This window comes from Mus caroli, chromosome 4 (genome assembly GCF_900094665.2).
Source record: "Mus caroli chromosome 4, CAROLI_EIJ_v1.1, whole genome shotgun sequence".
NCBI classification, from domain to species: domain Eukaryota; kingdom Metazoa; phylum Chordata; class Mammalia; order Rodentia; family Muridae; genus Mus; species Mus caroli.
Window position 1 is genome coordinate 108,340,417 of NC_034573.1, and position 23,314 is coordinate 108,363,730.

General features: G+C 51.6%; 1 protein-coding gene across 2 annotated transcripts; it reads right to left on the reverse strand.

Moving 5' to 3' along the window:
* Positions 1-104: 104 nt before the first annotated feature.
* Ipo13 (importin 13) lies at positions 105-20,515 on the reverse strand. Of its 2 annotated transcripts, none has more exons than XM_021159788.2 (20): positions 19,643-20,515; positions 17,141-17,877; positions 10,994-11,134; positions 10,732-10,873; positions 10,456-10,622; positions 10,161-10,281; positions 9,928-10,075; positions 9,348-9,529; positions 9,244-9,270; positions 8,941-9,075; positions 8,648-8,791; positions 7,080-7,160; positions 6,440-6,577; positions 6,171-6,267; positions 3,334-3,386; positions 1,177-1,243; positions 1,034-1,092; positions 826-915; positions 357-538; positions 105-270 (listed from the first exon to the last, which is right to left on the reverse strand). In XM_021159788.2, exons 1-20 carry the CDS (start codon positions 19,724-19,726, stop codon positions 174-176), a joined length of 2,892 nt encoding a protein of 963 aa, XP_021015447.1. In that variant the 5' UTR covers positions 19,727-20,515; the 3' UTR covers positions 105-173. The 2 variants fall into 2 exon arrangements, with proteins under 2 accessions (XP_021015447.1, XP_021015450.1); XM_021159791.2 differs by having other exon boundaries at positions 179-270; positions 357-458.
* Between the last annotated feature and the right edge of the window lie 2,799 nt (positions 20,516-23,314).

Sequence of the window (23,314 nt, forward strand, 5' to 3'; positions counted from 1 at the left end):
CACTATTCTAAACCAAGGCCTGGGTCCGAGCATCTTTCCATTCTTCCGTCAGGCCTGGGTCCATGTAGGTGATGGAGGACGGAGAAAGGAGGCAGAGGCAGCAGTAAGAGTCCAGGTTTACTCTTTGGGAACAGGAAGGGGTAAGAAGGGGTGAGGCGGGACACACATGTCCCTCAGTAGTCAGCTGTGTAGTCTGTGCCATGTAGCCCCCGGCAGAGCAGTGTAAATTCCTTCACCATCTCCTTCACCCGTCTCTTGTTTACTCGCTCACTGGAGGGAAGGGAGAGCATATCAGCTTTGTCTGACAACACCATCACATCCACACCCCAGCTCAGGCCCACGCCAGCTCTGCTCACCGAAGTATCTGCTGGCTAAAGGTGTCCTTCTGCTCAGGGCTGAGACGGGCAGATGGAAAACCAGGTGGCTGCAGAGCCTCCTTGATCCACATGCTCAGGAGGCTGAAGCAGTGTTTGTTCAGGGCGAACAGGATGTCGGCAAAACAGTCCATGAGGCTACGGGAGGCCTGGCCCCCGATGGCCTGAGGAAGAGGAGTTCTCAGTGCACCAGAGCCTGTCTCCTCTGTAGCAAGGAGGTCTAGCCATATCACAGGCTCTCTGGGCTACACCCACAGCCAAGCTGTGTAAGTGAGCACTAGCTTTTAAGAGCCTGTAGGTCCTCACAGCAACGTTCAAACATTAAACGGTGGGAGAATCAGTCGGAGAACTCAGGAAACCAAAGATTCAGCAACCCCCTGTCCCCACAACACAATGCCAGCCGCCTCAGCAGTGAAGGTCTCCCCACACCCAACCACGTACTCCAGCTCACCTCCAGCACTGCTATGAGCAGCATACGGCCATCTTCCTGTACCACTTTCCCCACAGACTCTATTTCCCCACATCGAGGCAGCAGCTCAGTCTGCAGGTGAGAAGCCTGTCAGCCCCAGCGCCTTCCCACCTCTCCGAGGTCAAGATCTGCACACCACACCCCTACCCTCCGAGTACTGGGGGGAATCAGGGGTCAGCATGGGACTCACAAAGAAGCCACAGGAGGCCTTGACAGTAGGTGCCTCAGGGAACTTGAGGGCCAGCACAGCTGTGGGAGAGGGAGAGGTAAGTCAGATGGGGCCTAGTGATGCAGGGGAACCCCAGGTCCGACTTTCCACTTGGCCCCACTTACCACACTGGAACACAGCTTTGACATCCAGTCGCTCACACAGGAACAAATCTGGCTTCCGCTTCAAAGCCTGCAGGAGGTGGAGCTGGTAAGCCCAGCCCCAGCCAGCTCCAAGGACCATCCTCCCACTCACCTGCCACCCAGTCTCCTAACTTCACGTATCCTAGGTACAGGATATGCCACCCAGATCTCTGAGGAACCCACATCACCCCAGAGTTCAGTCAAGTAAGGAGCTGCCCCAGGGATGCTGAATGTACAGTAGGTAGACCTGAATGCACAGGTAAGAGTGTTTAGGTCCCAATCACCCGCTAAGCAAACAGCTTCCCCCTCCCTTCCCAAAGGTTCCAGGTAGCTGGTAATGACTGTGTTTTGAATCACAGAAGTGGAGCCTCTCAGGCTTGTGGAAGGGTGGCAGGAAGAAGAGTTAGCAATTGGACACGAAGATCCAGTCCAGCATCCACTCCCACACCCTTCAGGAAGAGGAAAAGTAGAACAGGAGATCTGGATCCCTCATCCCTTCTTTCCTCCAGGATGCTCTCTGGTCAGGGTCTTCTGAGCCATCCCCCATCCTAGGAGCCAGTGCTGCCATGGGGGTAGCAGGTGGATGGGGGCAGACGGCCTGCCCCGAGGGCTACTAGACATGGTTGGCACATCCTTGAGTCGCAGAAGACGTTCGGCACAACTCCAGCAGTCCTTAAACACTGCCCCCAGCACACATCACATAGACCCTTCCAGCCCCTCATGAATACCCACTCGATACCTCCATGTTTATATAAATGCAAACAACCCTACATATGCCCCACCCTGAAATGCTCTTCCTGCACACCTGTTACACCTTCACAGACACTCTTCTGCATTTACAGCATGCTTTCATTCCCATTACACACCCAACCCTCATATATCCCAAACCATCCACACACAAACAGCCCTCTCCCACAGGTAGACCATACCAACATACCCGCAAATACACCCTCCTGGCCAAAAACACACCTTCACAGACACCCGCACGCATGCCCATCCAGGGCCAGAATACCAGCATTCTTCACTCCTTCTCCCATATCCCCACCGGACTGTAGGCTCCAGGAGAGCAAGAACCACACCCACTGCATGTGCTCATATTCTATCAGAGTCACAGCATTACTACAAACTCAGTGGATGCCCTGTGGGATAAGCAAGCAGAAAGATACCCATTAACTCCAACTCACAGAACCCTTCCAGTCCACAGGGACTCTCTCACAGAGAACCCATCACACCTACCTCCACCCGCCCATAGCCTGACACATCTGCCAAGCCATGTTCATTCAATGTTGGCATGCCAACATCTCACAACACATTCTTATTCTCATCAAAAACTCACCTCTCCAGTTCAAACACACACACACACAGAACCAACACATATCCATAGTCAATATCCATCAACTGTCTAACATATCACATGTCCACATACATTCAATGTAGGGGCCGCCCTCCTCATCACTCATCCCATCGGATTCACACCTATCTCAGTGTCCAGCACAATGCCTAATTATACCAGATGACTTCTGTTCCTTTCTAAAACCAAACTCCAAACATATAAATTAAGGTCAACATACTTGAGAGCACACCCCAGACACACAAACACATCCTAGGGAGGTCTCAAAGTGGAGCCTGGACCCCACCTCCAGCAGCACAACCTCTCCACCAGATGCACTCTGGACTGCACAGTGCACATTCGCCTTGAACTCTGCTCTTTGGAGGTGCTCCCAGCCTACCTCTTAGGAGCAAGCTGGGAGCACTCAGGCAGGCAGTCCCCGGCGGGAGCACGGAGACAGTGAAGCCCAGGCCCTTCAACTTCAACCCTACTCTTGACAGTTCTGGGTAAGCCGGCCACACAGGAACTGTTGGGTACAGTCGCCACCCCCTCCCGTTTCCTTCCCTCCCTTCAGGATCAGCCTCTCTGGTCTTTGTAGGTGACTGAGCTAGTTGAGGCAAAGGGGCACTAAAGGGGGATGTTGGGTTGTCAACTTCCACGGAAACAGATGAAGAAACTCTATTCAACTGAACAGAAAAAAAAATTTGTCAACAGAAAGCTAAAAATAGGCTTAAATTGAATTTCAACATAAGAGAAAGAGAGAGAGAGAGAGAGAGAACAGAACGTGAATGAATAAAACTAAAACACACCTGTGCCAGGAGTTGCATAAATGAATCAACAATATCAGGATGATCCCTGGGCCCTAAAATATAATAAAGATGGAACTTAAGAAAAAATTATACAAACAGCAACTCAACCTCATATAGTTATGTGGGACTGAGAGCCCGCGGCAGACAGCATGGGGCACATGAGCAGCAGGAAGCAAGATAAAGAAACAAAACATACAAAAACCATGAACTGGGAGAAGCCCAACAGAAAGAGACGGCAGAGTGAAGGACGGGCCTGCCCCAGCTCCCCCAGGGACCTTCCACCTACTCCCCGTTCCACCTCAAGCCAGTCCCGCAGTGACTTCTTGGTGCTCAAACAATTCTAGACTCCACAGAGCTTGGGGAACAGTCTCCACACTCTTGCTGTGGCTCTGATTGGCCGGGGTAGCCCTATACTGTTTCTTGGCATATACTTCCCTATCACAACCATCTAAGTGGAGGGCACAGCTGGCTGTAGGTTAGTCCATGGCACTTCGTTTTGAGGCTTGGCTGGAGGCCCTGGGAAGTCCAGGGCATGAGACCTTGAGTAAGTGTCCCCTTGAGTTGGATGGCTTTAGGGCTCTTGGTCTGGCTAAGATAAGACTTTTGTTTGCTTAAGCTAAAGTACTCTTATTTAGGCAGGGCAGGACCCTGGGTGCTACAAGGCTGCCCAGTCATCAGTAGGGTCAGGGGAATAAACTTCATCTTAAGGTAATAAAAGAGAGCCCCAACCCAGCAAAGTCCCTCCGCATGGCAGACTTGGGAGATAGCCAGACTCAGGACTGAGGGCAGCTCCTAGTATCTGGACATACCAAAAGAGGAAAACAGTCATTGTGTCACCCCATGCAGGACCCAGCGGGAAGGCAAAGGCTTGAGTTAGACTGAAACTGGAATAGCAAACCAGGTATGGGGACTATCCTACCCAACAAGACAACCAACAACTCTGACAAATAACAATGTTGGCTCTCCCTGCCTCGGCTTTGAACAATCCTGGAGGAAGAGCAGGGCATGTGCCTGCTGTTCCCACCCCTGGCTTCTCCACTCTCAGTGGGATGTAGTAGGAAGGCACCTGCCTGAGATACCATGAGTAGCCGTGTGATCTTGTGTAAGTCACAGGTGTTCTGTTTCCCCACCTGTGACACATAACCTCTCCTTTGCCTCCTTCCCCAGGCTACGAGGAGCCACGACCCGAGGCTGATCCTCTCTCTCTGAAGTCTGCGTCACTCAGGTCCTGGAAGGGTCTGATGTGCCATATTAGAACAGTGTGGTCAGTGTACCGTTCCCTGACTGCTTGGGCCAGATGTGTGGGGCAGGGAGCCCTCCTTGATTCAACAGTGCCTCATTCTGGATTCAGGGACTGTGGTAGAGAACTGTAGTAGAGGAGATGCAATCCTGACCCAAGAAAGTTCAGTCCATGAAGAAAGACAGACACGGAGATTATTAATCTCATGGCCTGTGCTTTATATCAGCAGTGTAAGTGTGGAGTTTTTGTTCATAGCTACAAGGGGCCCAGCTCTATCTCAGAGTCCCTTGTCTGAGGAGTAACGCCTGCCTTCTGTCTAGGGAATGAATGAGTGAGAGTCCACCCAGTCAGGGGCGTAGCACTTTCCAATTGGAGGAGCAACTCGCAGAGTTCAAATAGGGCATGGTAAAAAGAGTCAGTGTGGCTTGATTGCTCCCATCAGGAGAGAACTTTAGAGATACACCAGAGCTTGGTCCTGTGGGGATGTGACAATAACCTGAGGGTGGCAGCATCTGAACGGGTTAGGCCAGAGAGGAAAAGTGGTCATATTATTGTTTTATGAAGTACAGTATGATTGCTGGATGCTGGATGGGCTGGAGAGAGGGGCGCATGTGCACAGGAGTTTATGGAGTTAAGTGAGGCAGAGCCTAAACTGAGAAAGGGCTCGTGGAGGGGGGCGGGGGGGAGGAGCGGACCCGCTGAGGGATGAAAAGACCCAGGATCACTGGGACTCATCCGGAAAGGGGGCACAAGGAACAGGAGAGATGGAGCAGAGGACAGTCACACTCTGGATCTGTGCCATGGCCTACAAGGGACCAGACACTAACCATAGGAGATGTGAGCACTCCGGGCTCCAGCGGACACCTCTGCTCAACCTCAAAGCTCAAATCCAGGCTAGGCTCGTGGGACTGACAGAGTAGCATTGCCTCTGTGCCAGGTTAGAATCCAGGTTAGACAGGAAGCCTGAAGGCCACTTCCCAACTTTCTCAGGCAGAAGGCCACAGAAAGAGGGACTGGGACCACTCCTGAAGGCACTTTGGGCTCTGAAAGGACTAAATTTTGATATGAAAAGAGGAATCAGCACTTGAGTACTTCATATGCAAAAGCCCAAGCCAGGACCCAAGGACCCAGAGTCCCTGAACGGACATGGAAATGAGGTTCAGTGAAGGGACGTGACTTGCCCAAGGCCACACAACTAGTTTGGTGGTTCTGCCTTAGATTCTAGGTCTCCCTGGTTTCAAAGGCCATGCTCCTCCAACTTCTTCTTACTATATCCCAAAGGCAATGAGCCAGACTAGTGACCCAAGTCACTCAGAGTCTGAGCCCAGCTTCCCCGGGTATCCAGGCTGGTCTGGAACGCAGGCAGGCTATAAGATACCATTCACCATTTTGTCCACTTCAACCTGAAGTGTCAACTACCTATAGGTAACAATTGTGCTGTGCTTCATTCCCCAAGTTTCCCATCAAGTCCCATGTGTGACCAGGGTATCAAGAACAGAGTGGGGTAGCTTTGGCTCCCCAGTGGAGGAAGCAGAGGCGGCGGCGGTGGTGGTGGCAGAGATCCTGATGGGCAGCAGAGACCCTAATGGGCACTTACCTTGCTGGAAGAGACTGAGTGTGACGGAAGTCACCAGCAGGAAGAGGGCCTCTATTGGGGGAAAGTGGGCAGGCTCGTGGGCAAAGATGTGGACCAGCTACAACAAAGCAGGGGGTGCTGGTCAGCTGAGGTCCGCCTCACCAGGACAACATCCCTGGAACACAGGTGGGGACCCCAGCCATGGCAGCCATCTGACACATTCCCACCCAGGGACAGGTCTCTAACAAGATGATACCCAGACCACCTATGGCCCAAAGCAGATGGCTTACCTGCCGGGTGAGGTCAAGAGCAGAGGCCTGGGGAACGGTACTGTACATCCGACCCAGCATCTCACAGAGCTGCGGCACCATGGGGGCAAAGTCATCCAGCAGTGTCTTAACAGACTTCTCAAAGATGGCGCATACCGCCTGGGGAGGGAAGCAAGGAGACTCTTGTCAGCAGGTCATGGGAGGGAGGCCTAAGAAAGAAACCTTGTCCAGAAGTCTCGCCAAGCCCTGCAAACCAAGCAACATTAAGTGTCCTACTCCTCGGGCTGAAAAGAAGGGGCAAAAAACTCTCCACAAAGGAGCATGGGCTCGAACTTTGCCACTTAATTCCTGCTACTAACTTGGCTACCATTTCTTCTCAGAGGACTGTAAGAGCAACCAAAATCTCAACTCAGGAACCAAAGTCAGGTCTCTGACACTACGACAGACATCTGTGACTTGGCTTATGGCTACTCTCCTCTGACCAAGCACTTCTGTGATACTGGAGCAGTGGTGGTCGGGGAAGGGAGAGTGTCTTCCCAGAAGACACCTGTTCCTGTCAGTGTTGCGGCTTTCCCTCCTTGTTCTCTCCAGACCACACTGCAGGGAGCAGCGAGGAAGCAATCCTTTGGGCCAAAATCAGCCCGTGAGGGCCAGGGCTCACCTCAACCACCTGGGCGTCATTCAGCCACTTGCTCAGCACCTTCTGGATGAGCTGGAAGACCTGCTGCAGCACAACCACCACCTAAGGACACAGGGAGGAGGAAGATGCCACCGCCACTCAGCTGCCACCCGGGGACCTGGCAGTAGGCAGGAGACAACGGTTCAACCCATCACCCTTGACTGCACACTGAGGATTTGGGGACCTAGGACCCCTGGGGCAAGAGGTGATGTGCTGAGACCCCCAACAATGAAAGAGAAGAATGTCTTGAACTGCAGGTCACTTCAGAATAAGACTCAGAACTACAAAGCAGAGACATCCTTAGCTCGTGATAAAATTGTGACAGCTTTGCAAACAAAACAAAACAGAAATCTCTCTCTCTATCCATTTCTGCTCACAAAAACCAAAGCAATAGGCTAGCTACCCTGTGAGGAGGAGGTGCTGTCTCACCAAATGTGCGTGGGGTAGGGAGCCCCACGGGATGCATGGATACGGGCAGCTTATGGCAGAGCAGAGAGCAGGCTGAGGTCCTGGGAGATAGGGAAGGCAGGACAATTACTGCCATAGAAGAAAAGGGCGGTTCTGTGGGATCATGGGAGCCCAGGCTTGGCCTAGAGCCCAAGTAGTAACTGAGGCCGAAGTGTAGAGCTGAGCTGAGGCCAGGGTATCCCTGGCTTTCTTTTTTTCTAGGAGGAGACCTGGGGACGTGTAAGGTCAATAGCTAACGCAGTCCCTAGCACTTGTGTAGAACTTTGCTATCTGTCAACCTATCTCACTCAAGCCTCCTCTGCTCCAACAGTCCTGCAATGAGCAGCCGCAGACCCCAGTGGCCATAGCTTTGGGAGGGAAGCTGAAGCTTGTCCCATGTCATATAGTTTGACAGGTCACCTCAAGGGCTGGGGATGTGGATAGGTGGCAGAGTGCTTGCCTAGTGTGTCCAGGGCCCTAGGTCCAATCTCTAACACCACAAAAACAAGACTGTCAAGTTACAAACACCTTTGATCCTAGCACTCAGGAGGCAGAGGCAAGAGGATCTCTGAGCTCAGGCCATCTTTGTTTACATAGCAAGTTCCAGGCCAGCCAGGGCTATCTAGCAAGACCCTGTCTCAAAAGAAAAACAAAAACCAAAAAGGCAAAGAAGTCAGCCCAAAATATGCCAAATTATTACAGTGCTTATCACTCTGCCCTGCAGGAATCTTTCTGTGCACTTCCTCTCAAGAACGAGTGGACACATGAGCATCCTGAGTGCCTGCAGGGGGCAGTGAATGAGGATGGAGAGCCTAAAGAGAAGGAGTTGAACATGAGCTCAGAATACAGCTCAGTGGTACCAAAGGATAATGTCCGTGTGTACCGGGGGGTGGGGCAAATAAACCTCAATGACATCACCCCGTCGGGATGAGGACAGAGAAAACATTATCCGTGGGATAAGCGATGCAATGATGTGGCCACATAGGAGGTGGAAGGCCAAAGGACCTCTGTGCGGTCAGAGAGCAATGCTAACATTACCCACAGACTTGAAGGGTGACAAAGACATAGCCACGAGGAAGGGGAGCAAAGACAATGTCACCTACCGGGTTGGGTCCCTGTGGCACTGGCAACTTCCGGAGTTCAGGGCCTTCATGATCATCCTCATGATGACTGACGTCCAGTGTGGTAAAGAGGTTGGAAAGAAGCCCCAAGATGTGGACAATGGCCAGCTTGTTAGAGGGATTAGGCTATAGGGAGAATTGAATCAAGCTCCAGATCTCCCAGGCCCAGCCTGAGAAACCCCAGGCCTGAATGACAGTCCACCATCCCCACACTCCTATGCTGACGGAGAAGCCCCTGAGTCCCAGCACTGCCCCAGGCCCTCGAGCTCACTCACTATCTCTTCTGCCAGCTTCTCCAGCTGTTGGATGTAGGGAGAGATGAGGGAGTGCAGGTTCTTCAGGATCTCCTCCACCTGCAGGGCTGACAGCAGGAAGCCCAGGGCCTGCATCAGCCACATGCACTGGCTTGTCTGTGGGGGCAGAAAACAGGGACCACAGCTTATGAGCAGAGAGGAGAATGACCTTCTCGGGAAGGGTTGTCAGGACAAGGGTAAGAGGCAAGTGGCGAGGAGAAGGCAGAAGGGGTGAGCGATCCCCACCAAAAGCCCAAAGGGACCCCTAGAAAGCTTGAGCCGTACCTTGTGAATCTGCTTCATCAGCACATCCTGGAGGTAGAGAATAACAAATCAGTATGGGCCAGGGCACTGTGAGGCCCCGCCCCGTCCAGGGACCCCCTGCATACCTGGGAGACAGCTACAATGTTGGCAGCATAGGGCGGCAGGTCATACTTGCACTCTCGGCAGATCTTTTTGAGGGTCGACACAGATGACACAGACAGCTCAGGATTGCCTAGGGCATGCAGCACAAGGGGCAGAACGCTGTTGATCATGACAGGGTGGTCAGCCAGCCATTCAGACAGAGCTCCTAGAGAGAGGAAAGAAAAGGCTCTCTGAGGCAGGCAAGACTTTAGGAATGATTAAGTTCCAGTTCCAGGCCACCCAGAGAGCTCGGAGGACAGTGTGGGCATGAGGGCGGTAATGCTCGAGCGTGAGCCTCATCACTGAGAAGCAGAAAGGAATTACTCGACGGAGGCCCAGCGCTACTGCCGCTCCACTGACCGACAGCAGATTAGCAGCGCTGAGATGAAGCTCGGTGCACTGCAGAAAAGATCCCAGCACTTGCCAGACAGTTAGTTGGCTGCAGTGCTGACTGTATGGGGGAAGATGTATCTCTCTCAGTTTGGCCAGGACCCAGGCCAGCCATGCTTAGGGATGGGTGCTGTAGCTCTGAGAACGTAGTCATGGAGGTATGCCAGGCCTCACCAATGGTGAACATGACAGTATCCGCCAACTGCACGTTGCTGATGCTAATCCGTGGGATGAGGCCAATGAGCCCTGGTACCACATCAGAGTAGTTGACATCGATGGTCTCCGCAATGGACTGGAAGCCATAGAGCAGGGCTTCTGTGTGCTGGGGAAAGAGGATACCGTGGCTTGACTTAGAAGAAGGGTGCAACAACTTAGGGAGGGCAGAGGAAATCAGGATTGGGAGGTACCTGCCAGGAGTAGGGCTCCTCTGAGCTGGTGAGCAAACGGCCCAGCTTGTCATAGAGGTTGCTAAGCAGCTCAGCCCCCAGCATCTCATAGACATACATGAGTGTGTCTGAGATGTCCACCCTGAAAAGCAGAAGAAGGCCTTTTATACTGCCTGGATCTTTACCGTAAGCCAGGAGCCTACCCAAGGACCCTCATGACCCTGCAAAATTGCCTATAGGCTAGAGAAAAGAACCCTAGAAGTCAGGGAGTCTGGCTTCTCCCCTTACTTCATTGGGGTTGGCCTGCTGCCATCACCTGTAGATTCGGAACTGCTCCTTTTCGTCTGAGGACCAGAATCCATACTCCTCATCAGAAGGGAACTGGGCCTTGTGCAGAAGCACGTCCACCAGCTGGAAGTAGACTGGCCGGTACACCTGCTGGTACACAGCCTGCTTCTCTGCCTCAAAGGACAGAATGTCATCCTGAGAGAGCCAGGAAAGACAGTCAGACTGCCTCCTCGGCTGCCTCATCTGCCCGTGACCCACCTTCTTTCGTAAAGGCCCCATACATCTAAGGGTCACACAGACATACCTGCAGCGTGTACCAGAAAGTGAGAGTGAGGGAACTGGTGGTCTCATTGACAGGATAGTGGCCAGGGATGCCAGTGCAGAACATGATCATGTTGACGAGTGCCAGGAAGCTCTGCCAGTGCTCTACTTGGTCTAGCAAGGCCCTGTAGGGTAGGGGTGAGGCGCAAGGGCAGAGTTAGTTCACTGTACCTTCCCAACGAGGGTCCATAACTTGAACCTTTGATGGGCTCTGCCATCCCACCAGCAGCCACCCCGCTCCCTACCGAGAGTGGTTCTCGCCCAGGGCCACAGCAATACGGCAGATGCCATGGGAGGTCTCCATGTCCCCATTCTGCACTGCCTGCCGCAGTTGTTCCTGCAGTCCCAGCACCAGAGGGATGAGTTTCAGGAGTGTGTTCACGTACCTAGAGGCATGAGGTAAGGTGATCCATCAGAGATATCTGCCCAGCCCCTCCAGCTTTGAGAGAAAGGCAATCTCCCCCGCCTTTACCAAAGCCTTCCTATCAAAAAGAGGCCAAGGCTGCTTTGATGCTGCTCATGCTGAGAACTTTAGGTCAGAGATCTTCAGGAGAGCTCTGGGCAAGAGCACAAGAAAGTCCAAGTTATAGTTTGAAGCCCCTCTGGTAGGGCTGGAAGTTGATGCTGTCATGGGTTAATGTTTGGAGGGAATTGGAATAAAGAGAATCCTGTTCTGTGTATGATAGTGACATGAATTTAAGACTCAGAGGCTAGACTGTTACATGTTGAAAAATCTCCTAAGAAGACATGTTGAAGGGCTGGGGAGATAGCTCATGTCGTATAATCATGAAGACAGGAGTTTGATCTCCCATATCAAAAAAGCTGGCGTACTTGTGATGCCAGTACTGGGGAGACAGACAGGAGGATTCCAAGGGCTTACTGGCCTGCCAGCCTAGCCTACTTTGTAAGCTCCAGCCAGTGAGAGGTCCAGTCTCAAAAACTAAGGTAGACAGCTCCTTAGGAACTACACAAAGGCTATTGTGCACCTGTGCAAACAGATAATGTTGGCATCTTATAACCCCCCCCCCGTACCTGAAAATGGGGCGATACTTGGAAAAGCATCATTGCACATAAAAGTATACTGCAAGTGTGCTCCTAATCCAGCATGACTCGTGTCCTTACAAGACAGCCATATGATGGCAGAGACATCATGGGACAATGCCAAGTACAGAGAAAGGTAAACACTCAAGCTGTGCAGCTGCAAGCCAAGGAATGCAAAAGCTGCCAGCAAACCAGAAGTCAGGAGGAGGCTGGGAAGAAGTCTTCTAAGGTTTCAGGGGGAGCACAGTCTGGATGACACCTCCATTTCAGACATCTAGCTTCCACAATTGTGTAGCAATTTCTGTCACTCAGGGCCACCTGTTTGTGGTGCTTCATTACTGCAGCCCCAAGAAAGGAACATAGTGTTAGGGGACATTGGACAAGGGTGTCCATGTCAGGAACACTGTTAAAGGAGACTTTGAAAGGTAGTGACAGCTCCCAAGGGCACCAGTTCTCACTGGCTGCCACCAAGTCCGTCCCACTCTTGCTGTCTGGTGGCAACATGATGGGAGTGAACTAGCTGAATTTAGAGCTAACAGGTAAGACGGACAGGACATAATGACTGGCTGAATACAGAGGACAACTCCGGAATCACTGAGACATGGGGAAGGCAGACAGGAGCAGGAACACTTTGACAAGAGGTGAAGCTCAGCATTAGACAAGGAGTTCAAATAGGAGTTCTCAGAAAGATTAGGACATAGAACCCTGATGCCCAGTGTATAGGTCAGAGTGATGCCCAGTGTATAGGTCAGAGTGATGTCCAGTGTATAGGTCAGAGTGATGCCCAGTGTATAGGTCAGAGTGATGTACAGTGTATAGGTCAGAGTGATGTCCAGTATATAGGTCAGAGTGATGCCCAGTGTATATAGGGCAGAGTGATGTCCAGTGTATATAGGTCAGAGTGATGTCCAGTGTATAGGTCAGAGTGATGCCCAGTGTATAGGTCAGAGTGATGCCCAGTGTAGAGGTCAGAGGAAGACTCAGATTTGGGAATCGTTAGCTGGTAGCTATAGATTCAGGAGTCAGTAAGAGCTGACCAGGAGGAAAGTATGGGATGAGAAAAATGTCCAGGTCAGAGTCCTGAAGCACAAGAACAGGTAGAGAAAGCCAAGACTCAAAGGGGACGGAGACCAGGCTTATTCCATCCACTTTTGGGGGATAGAATGAAGCAGAGGAAGTTATACTCTAAGAGATAATCAGATGTTTGGGACCTCTCTGATGTCCCAAGCAGTGTCGCTGTAGCAATTTATGTACCTGGGCAGGAAGGGGGGCTGAGGGTCCATGTTACTTGGATTTTCTCTAAGCAAGTTGCTAGGCAACACCATTTGGATATAGTGAGGTGAAAGGACATAAAGAGGCAGCCAGACCAGGAAGGCTGTCTTTCTTCTCACAACCCCATTCTAGATTCTGCTAGCAAAAGCTATCTATACCAGAAACCCCCAGTTCAGAGACAGCCCTAAGGGGTGTTGCCTGGAGACAGCTGGGATTGCTTCAGTCTCAGGATCCTGACACAGGCTGCACCACCAGACAATGGGTACCTTCAGGCGAGGCTTAAACACAAAGAGTCAGGGGCAGGGCCAAGGCTATGACCCATAAGCTCTCTAGCAGTTGAGATGGAGGCTAACTCTACAGCATCCTACTGACTTCCAAGGCATCTACTACCTGCCGGTTTATGCAGGCAGAAGGTAGTCAGTAAAGGTTCTGCATGTTTTGAGTCTCAAATAGGATAAATCAAGGACATCATAAACTAGAAGGACACATAGGATTGCTCAAGGTCACACAGCAACTTACACAGATCAGATTGAGAAACTCTTAAACCACTGTAGCTCTGCTTCCCTTTCATGGCCCAAATACAATTCCCCGCAGAGGATCAGTGCAAACCTCGGTTTGTATCTCCAGTCCTTATGACGGGAGCCCCAACACGCCATCCAGTTCACTTCCCCTTCTCCCCAGTTCCCTATGAGAAGTTATTCTGGCATTAAAAATGTATTTCAAAAGATGAGCATGGTGGTCCACACCTTTAATCCCAACGCTTGGGAGACAAAGGCAAGAAGATAAAAATTCGAGGCCAGCCTGGTCTACGAAGTGAGTACCAGGACAGCCAGTGCTACACAGAGAAATCATGTCTTGAAAAACAAACAACAAACCAACCAACCAACCAACCAACCAAACAAACAAACAAACAAACAAAAGGTGTATTCTGGGGGGAAAATTCAAAGGAGAGAGCCAGGAAGCAGGAGCAAGTGCAGGGGAACAGAAAGAAAGATGACTTGAGTGTATGCTCCGCTGGAGGGAAGGTTAATACCAGGACACCAGGAAAGATAGACGAGATCACCCAGGGTAATTACTGAAGGTCACTTTCTTAAGCCAAATATAGCAAGCTAGATTGGACAGAGCAGAGCCCCAGTGCCAACTCCTGGCTTGTTGTAGCCCACCCATGGGGAAACTGCCGGTGTAGATTTCCTGCCACGCGTGCTTGAGCGCTCTGAGCAAACAGAATGAGACTGAGGCCTTGAAGGTTTCTAGACTTGCTAAGGAAGCCTGGGAGGACGGCTTTCATGGTCAAGGCAGGTCTACGAGGCCTGGCTCTAGCTGGTCAGCTCCTGCAGCTGGAGCAGAGCTGGTTGGGATGTCTTGGCTGCCGCTCACACTGAGCTCAGCCCAGACCTACAATTAGAGCTCTGGGAGCAGAGCTGAGAAAATGGGAAGAGTTGCTAAGCAACCAAGGGGCTGCAACCAATGGGCGCCTAGAAGGCTATGGGTTTCCGCACTGGCCCCTTGCTTGCTCATTCGTTCAGAAGAGAAGGGGCATCAATTACTTGCTAAAGCCCTTGAGACAAGCTGGGTGGGTAAACTTTGGGTGTATCCAAGGATACCCAACATCACCCTGGTACTTACCCTGATAGTTCTCCTTAGCCACTACCTAAGCCCACTGTACACTTGAGCTTCATGCTGCCACAAGAGCCTCCACAAGAGACTTGTTATCTATCCTACGCTAGGGAGCCAGCATCTTACTAACACAGTATTTCACTAACTATTCTTGCAAAGGTAATAGCCAATCTTAACAAATACAAGTGACAATATGAAGTACCAGGCAACCACACTCAATATCTCATGCTCTCTTATTTAACTTTCATACCAAAACATGTTTTCAGCCAAAATCCTTTTACTCCCCCCCCCCCCTTTAGTAGTAGGATTGAACCTAGGGCTTGTACATGTTCAGCAAGCACTACTACTAAGCCTTGATATCCACAGCCCTTTCAAGTTTTAAAGAACAGCAAGTGACTATGTTACCTGTGTGTGTGTGTGTGTGTGTGTGTGTGTGTGTGTGTGTGTAGGAGCAGCTCTAGCCTACTGCATGTAACAGTTTCTGTTCTTTAATGGCTTAAAGCAAACAGCTTTAGTCGGCTTAACAGTAACTGTCTGCTTCTCTCTTAAAGGAAAAAAGGTTACCATTAAACTTATCACAAATGGTAGAAGGGCAAAATCATCACACACAGTCCCCAATTTAAAGCATGTGGCACAGCACATATGTACTAATGGGAGCTGCTGATCTCCGGCCCTGAGTAAAGGCCACAAAAGAGCTGCCATTACTCAAGGAACCGAAACACTCTTTACTGAATACCAAGGGCCGGCTTGGACACAACGTCCTGTTCCCACACTACAATTACCCTGTGTGTTTTGTATGATTGCCTCCAGTTTTGCTTAGAAGTGGTTCACTCAAGGTCTCACAGTTAGTAAACAAATTCTGCAATTCAAACTCAGACACAACTATTGACAAGGCTTGAGCCATTAGCCACGCCTCCACAGCTTTCAGCAGCTTCCCTCTCCATCTCTACCTAGGATTCCCAAAACCTCTCTCTCAAGTGTCAGGGTCAGGTCTCTAGTCTTGTTCTTCTAGCTCAACTTAAACCCAAAAGAATCCCAATAGACCATTTTTCCTTTTTTTTTTCTTTTTGGTTTTTCGAGACAGGGTTTCTCTGTATAGTCCTGATGGTCCTGGAACTTACTCTGTAGACCAGGCTGGCCTTGAACTCAGAAATCTACCTGCCTCTGTATCCCAAGTGCTGGGATTAAAGGCGTGTGTCATCACTGCCTGGCCTCAACAGTGTATAAAATCCTTCAGGATGGAAATTTAAAAAAAAAAAAAATGGGTTGGAGAGATGGCTCAGTGATTAAGAACACTGGCTGCTCTTCCAGAGGTCCTGAGTTCAAATACCAGCCAGCAACCACATGGTGCCTCACAACCATCTGTAAAGGAATCAGATGTCCTCTTTCAGTGTGTCTGCAGACAGCGACAGTGTACTCACAGACATAAAATAAATAAATATATCTTAAAAAACAAACACTTAGCCGGGCGTGGTGGCGCACGCCTTTAATCCCAGCACTCGGGAGGCAGAGGCAGGCGGATTTCTGAGTTCGAGGCCAGCGTGGTTTATAGAGTGAGTTCCAGGACAGCCAGGGCTATACAGAGAAACCCTGTCTCGAAAAACCAAAAAAGAAAAAACAAACAAACAAACAAACAAACACTTATTTAAAAGAAAAGAACTCTCAAGCTTGGCTGCCAAGGTCCTACATGATTTGACGAGTCCCTGGCCTTGCAGTTGAGTGGCTAATGAGGATATGCACACGGATATATAAAGGGGTCACGTTATGGGCTTGGAAGAAAAGCCAGGAATCTCACTTAAGAGCTCAAGATGACGCGGTAGAGAAGACCAGGCTTGGCCTTAAGAATCACTGGGAACTTCTTGGTGATGCGCCAGGCTCCTGCTCAGGGGCTGGGAAGGAGCGGGACCGTATAGAAGCACAGCAAGTCAGGAGAGTGACGTGAGCTGAAGCTGGGGTGTGCACCTTGTGGGGGAGGCATCTTTATGACTTACACTGATGAGTTTGAACTTTAAACATGGAGAAGAGCCACTGGTGGGAAAGGAAAAGATTAGAGCCTCATTTTCAGACCGTCAATCTGACTATTGGGCTGATAGAGGGTACAGTCAGGGGGCAAGCAGGAGACTGTCGAGAAATCTCTGCTAAAGTCTGGGAAAAGAGGCAATAACAGCTGGGATTAGGGAGGTGGTGACAGAAACTGGAAATAATAGATCTGCAATATGGCCGGGAGCAGGATGCTATGGACTTAGTGACTGGCTGAGGGCAAGAGAGCAGGCCAATGTGTTAATGGTCTACCAGATAATTTAGTTGTTTAATGTCTGCCTCACTTTCGCCACCATGAGAATAGGGACCGTGTCTCGCCTGCATCTTTTGTCTCCGTAGGATGACGCATATGACAGACACCCCATTGATGCCTATGGGATGGATGGGGCGGTCCCTTTCTGGGAAGCTGGAGAGTAACTCACCTTTGGGCATCAGGTTGGGAGATGGCATTGACAATGGCCTCCACGCTGCTGTCAAAGAGCTCTGAGTCCTGCAGAGCGGCGAAGGCAGCCTGAATGAGCGCCTCACAGTCCTGCAGGGGTACCTCCAGCTGCACCCAACTGGAGAAGCACTTGAGCACCTTCTGACGCACACAGCTGGGAGAGCTGGGCTGTTGTAGCAGTTGCTCCAGCAATGGGAAGACAGCCCCACACTCCACAGCCAGGCTGGTCCGCACCAGACCTTTGCGGTACTGGGGCAAGCGGCTGGTCTGAAACTCCTCGGGCAGTACTGTCAGCAACTCTAGCAGGGCCAGGCAACGGCCCTGGCTATCCACCGGCGAGTCCTCAGCCTGGAAGAGCCGAACCATATCTGCCACAGCACATGGCCAAGCGTCAGGCATCATGCTGAGAGCTAGTGAGGCCAGCGCCACGCACAGCCTAGTCAGCACAATTTTGGAGCCGCTGGCGAAGCGGGTGATCTGGGTGAAGAGCTGTGCCTTTAAGCTTTCATACTGGTCGGTGGGGATGTCGCTCCAGTAGCGAGAGATCTTGATGTGCAGGGCACTGGCCCCAAAGTACTGGATCTCGGGCACCTTGTCTGGCTGTAGTAGCTGCCAGCTGAAGTGCCAGGCCTGTGGAGAGACCTGGGCCTGCATCAGCCACTTCTGAGCCAGGTTCTTGTTGTCAATATTGGGGTCGTAGTAGAGCTGGTGCAGCGCCTGCAGGACAGCACAGGACTGAGCAGGTGCTGGCTACTCTGGATCCTGCCAGAGCCCAGAACAGAGGGTGGGACTTGGTCCTGCAAGATGCTGCCTCTCCCTGACTTGGGGGGAGATGGAGTGAGTAGGAAGGGAGAGCTCAGGGCTCGGCTGACCTTTTGAAAGCCTGAATCTTGCCCATGCTCTATCATATTCTCTTCTTATAGTACAAATGGGTTCTGAGAGGGACTCTCCACAGGAAAGCAGAAAAGGCCGGGGCTGGGCTCATCCCACAGGGAGGTATGTAAGGGCAAGGCCTAGGAGGAGGGAATGACTCCACAGGGATAAATGTAAGCTCCAGACAAGTACAGAACAGCCTGAAGGAGCCTGGCCCTTTAGATACAGCTCCTCCCATTGATTCCAACAAGCAAACTCCATCTGCTCCCCCAGGATCATCCCGAGGTCACTCCACAGGCTGGCACTAAAGCCAGTGTGAAATCTGAGAAGGACTGCTTCAGGCCAGGTAGCTCTGGAACGGATACACTGGAAGGAAGGGTGGAAACATACATCTTCAGAGAGTACAAGTAAGTCTCCAATCAGATGATGCAGAGAGGCCTTGGCCAGAAGCAGCCTAAGCAAGTGCCTACCCGGGAGCTGTCAGCAGCAGAATCCCCTAGGCCCAACTCCATTGAGACTTCATGCAGAGAGAAAACAATGGCTCATCTCCCTGGCAGCACATGAAACCATGTGCCACCATGCCAACACTGTCCAGCCCCAAGGGCCAGCCAGGTTCCCTAAATGGACTCCATCCAACTAGGATTAACCAAATCTGTACCCTCCCGCTCCCTGAAAGCCAGTTATGGCTACTGTCCCTTGTACAGCCAGCCACTCAGGGATGCAAAAGGAGACAAGAGACCGAAACAGAAGATATGCATTCTCAACATTTGTTAGGTAAACAAGCCTCAAGAACAACAAATGTTTTTCTATGACTGTCCCTTGCTATCCAGCAGGATACCCCTACCTCTCTCATCCTTGGGAGTATGGGGGGGTGGGATGGGTGCATTCCTGCATTCCAGGCTGCTGGGAGAAGAATAGAATAGAAAACGATGGCCTGGGCAGTGGAGAAGTCTGGAAGGAGGCCATGGCAGAAAGCCATGTGGGCAGGTAAGGAAGGAAGGGCCCTGTAAAGTTGCCAGCAGAGCCAAGCCCCTTGGACCCAGCACAAAACAAGAGAGCCAGGCACATTCCTGCCTGTCCAGGACCGGTTTGACTTCCATCCAATAAGGGAAAGACCCTTTCTGAAGATGAATGAACATATAACTCAGATGGGTTTAGCTCCAGATATCTTTGTGAGCCTTTGACTGAAAAAAGTGAGTTGGGTCCAGAATCGTTCAGCATCCGTGTGGTTTCTAAGGTGGGGGTGGGGGTGGCTGAGTGGCAGGTCTTGTGAGTTTCTGGTTCCCTCCAGAACTCCTGCTTTTCTCCTGGATCTGGGCAGGAGCCGATTTGGTTATAATTCTAAGCCCTTCAGTACCCTACAGGGAACAACCTAAGATCCTAGAGTATCTATCCGAAAGGGGACCTGTGTCTACAGAAAGCCCAAAATAGCCCATTAGGCACTGCAACACTGCTGTCCAAGCCGGCTGCCCAAGAGAGACGGTAAATACCAGGTGCTCTGGGGGCATCATCCCAGCGGGCACTGAGCCCGCGTCTGAGCTTTGGCATTAGTGTCAGTCCCCAGAACTTCTGCTCTGTCACTGGAGTGCCCACCCCAAGGCCCTCATACCTTCTCCACGTTCTCCACAGTGAAGTCCAAGGCTGGTGCTGCTCCAGCCCCTGCAGCCCCCAGCTGCTCCTCCCGCCGCTCCATCTTTGCTCCCTGCCTGGCAGGGAGGTGGACCCTGATCTCTCTCTTGCCCCAGCCCTTTGGCTGTCGGCCCCCTGCTAGACCCCGGCTTGAGTACCCGGGAAGTGGTGGGATGAGGGGATGCCCAGGGCGGGCATGGCTGCCGAGGCCTGCCCACCTCGTTTGGAGGGGGAGTGGGTTGCAGAGGTCAAAAGATGTGCTCTTCGGAAAGGGACCTGCTAAGGCGGCTCCCAAAAGGGAGGCGTCCGTGAGGTGCTCCCAGACAAGGGTCCTAGTGGGAGGTCACAGCTCTGTCCCTTGAATCAAAAGTCATAGGGGAGGGAGGCCTATAGGGGAAACAGAGGCCCTGGCCCGTGAGGGGTCACAGAATCAACGGCCTGTACCCATAACACCCCAGTCTGGACGAGCTTCTAGATGCTATGAGGTCAGGGGGGCTGGGAGATCACCCGGGAGAGAGCCCTTCGCGAGATACGGAGACGTCCAAGGAAGCACGGGGTTGCAGTTTCGTGAGTCTGGGGCAGAGTCGGTAGAGTTGGGGGACTGAGATAGGTCCCCTCCGTTCGCCTGGCCCGCGATCTGTTCGCCTCCCGGCTTTGGCCCCGCTACGGTCGCTGCCTCCGCCCCAGTGACTGACAGACAGGCCCGCCCGGCCGGGACGGGGCGGGGACCTCAGCAAGACTCGGGCTGTCCCGAGCGCCTGTCGCCAGTACCACCAACTCAGGCCCCCACCCACGCTTGTCCTGGCCCGGCACGGCCAAGCACATCCAGACACGGCACGGCGGAACTACGCGGAAACTCATTCCGGGTCTTTGGTCCTGTCCTCGTGCTAGCTCGCGCGCCCCCGAACAGGCGACGGAACGGCACACCGCCAGGGGCCCCTGCCTGAAGCAAGGACCCGCCTCTATGCACCCTGGGAAATGTAGTTTTCGCCTGACCGGAAGGTGGCTCCTGAGGAGGGAGGCTCGGAGCACGTGGGTTGGGGGTCCTATGGAGCCCTATCCTAGTCTCGGCTTAGGGCAGAGGACCATCTTGCTCAGTCACATTGCCTAGGAGTGCAACTCTTGCGAAGACGTGATTCATGGGGCCTTTGGGTGGAGTTGGAAGCCAGGAATGGAGGGGAGAGGGTCACGTTTGGTCGGCGCTCAGGCACAGGGAACTGGTTGTGTTGGTGACCATCAGCACCCGCCAAAGAAGAGGAAAGATAGGAGTTACTTGGTGCCCCACAATTAAAAAAAAAAAAAAAGCACTGTGGATCTGCTCGAGAGCAACCAGGAAATCATATTATTCTGCGCGCGCGCGCATGTGTGTATGTGTGTGTGTGTGTGTATGTGTGTGTGTGTGAAGCGAGGAGAAGGGAAATCGTAAGGTTTTCATTATGTTTCAAGTAAGAATAGCTCATGGCTTTACCTTAGGTTTTGTTCTCTCTCTATTCTGCTGTGGCGGGTTGGTTTGTTTTGAGATGGAGTCTCTTGCCTTGGGGTGGGGGTGGGGGGGGGTGCACCTCTTTAATCCCAGCACTCCCGGGATTACAGGAGTGTGCCACCAAGATGGGTGTCTGAGGTGCTGTGCCTCCTGCGCACCCTGTCAACTGAACCACAACCTCCACCTTCTTTGTTTTCAAGCGGGGATCTCACTCTGTAGCCCGGGCTTGAGTGGGTATTTTTATTCATTGTCTTCAGCTAAAATGGGGAAAGGTTGGAGGAAGGCAAGCCCTGCTCCCAGCAGGCACTTCCTCTCCACCCTCAACTTTTTCTTTCCTTGACTCCTGTCAGCAGGGAAGGAAATGGTTTCAAACAGAAGGATCTTTTCTTTTCTCTTCTTTTCTTTTCTTTTTTTTTTCCAAGACAGGGTTTCTCTGTGAGGCCCTGGCTATCTTGAAACTCTGTAGACCAGGCTGGCTTCCATCTCACCCAGACCCACTTGTGTCTGCTTCCAAAGTGCTAGAATTAAAGGTATGAACCACCATGCCCAGCCTAAAACTTTTTTTTTTTTTAGATAAATTATATTAAGCTCAATTTGGGCTTACTATATGGCTTCTCTCTCCTTATTGATTAAACTCTTCCCAACACAGCCTTCTAGCAGTAGCAAAGTTGGGTAAGAAGGGCTGGCATACCGTCAAGAAGAGCAGCAATTTTGTAAACCTGGGGAGGAAACAGATTAAGACAAGAGCTGGAGTCACCATACAGGGCTTTACATGTGTCCCACCACACCAGGCCACACTTGTGCTCTAAGGGAGGAAGCTGGCGCTGGAAGTAGCTGCTGAGGCCAGAGAAGGTTGAAGAAACTTGACAAGATCTTGACGAATCCTCAAAGCCTGGGAAGGAGAATGACTCACTTAGCTACTAGAGGAAGTCCATCCATCGCAACGAGTCAGCAAATCGTTGTCCAAAAGGGAAAAAAAAAATGTTTTAAGTATTTTAAAGAAGCCAATCAGATCCCTGTGAGTTTGAGGCCAGCCTGGTCTACAGAGTGAGGTCCAGGACAGCCAGGGCTACACAGAGAAACCCTGTCTTGTAAAACAAAAACAAAAAAAGCACTGGCTGTTCTTCCAGAGACCTGGGTTCGATTCCCAGCACTCACAAGGTGGTTCACAACCATTTTAGGGTTTCTATTGGTGCAACAAAACACCAGGACCAAATTTGGGAGGAAAGGGTTTATCCATCTTACAATCCCAGATCGTAGTCCATCTCTGCAGAAGCCAGGACAGGAACTCAAGCATGGCCAGCCAGTCTGCACACCAGTGATCTTTGGCCAGCCCAGCAGGAGCGTTCAAGCAAAGGGGCTCCAAGTCGTGCACAGAGAAGAGCAGCAGAGGGCTCAGCAGCAAGCAGAGGTTCAGGGATGAAGCTGCTAGTGGTGAAAGCCTTGGGAGAGCGCTCTCGCTCTTGTGACAGATGCTCTCTGGTGACAGAGTAATTGCCACACACCTTTATTCCTTCTGGATAGGATCTTATATACAGTTTTGGGATGGGGTGGGGTCTGACAGCAGGTGCTTCCTATTGGCTTCTTTGGAGATGTTTGGGATGCCTCATCTACATGTGGGGAGGAGCTTGGAGGCACTGCCCCTATGTGACCTACCCATGGTCTCTCTGGGGCTGTGGCTCCATGACGGAGCTGACATCAAGAGCAGGCGAAGCTCTTACCTTCCCTTTGGGTCCTGGGGCTTCCAACCCAGCTCAACCTTATCAGGCTTCCTCACAGTCTACTACCCCACACAGGTCTGGAAGCAGGAACTGATACAGAGACTATAGTGGGCTGCTTAACTGTCTTGCTTCCTTCCATGGCTTGCTCAGCCTGCTTTCTTATGGAACCCAGAACCACTAGCCCAGAGATGGCACCACCTACCATGGGCTGGGCCCTCCCCTTTGAACACTAATGAGAAAATGCCTTACAGCTGGACCTCATGAGGCATTTCCTCAACTGACGCTCTGTGTTGACTCGAGTCAAGTGGACACAAAACCAGCCAGTAGCTCCAGTTCCAGGGAGATGACTCCCTCTCTGGTCTCCACTTGCACCGGGTACACTGTGATGCACAGACATACGGGCAAAACATCAATCCATAAAAATTAAATAAGTAAATAAATAAAATGT

Coding starts and splice junctions, on each gene's coding strand:
- Ipo13 (XM_021159788.2), bottom strand. CDS start 19,726: ATGGAGCGGCGGGAGGAGCAGCTGGGGGCTGCAGGGGCTGGAGCAGCA. Junction 10,874..10,993: donor CTGGGCGAGAACCACTCTCG/GTAGGGAGCGGG, acceptor CCTACCCTACAG/GGCCTTGCTAGACCAAGTAG. Junction 10,623..10,731: donor CTTTCTGGTACACGCTGCAG/GTATGTCTGTGT, acceptor TGGCTCTCTCAG/GATGACATTCTGTCCTTTGA.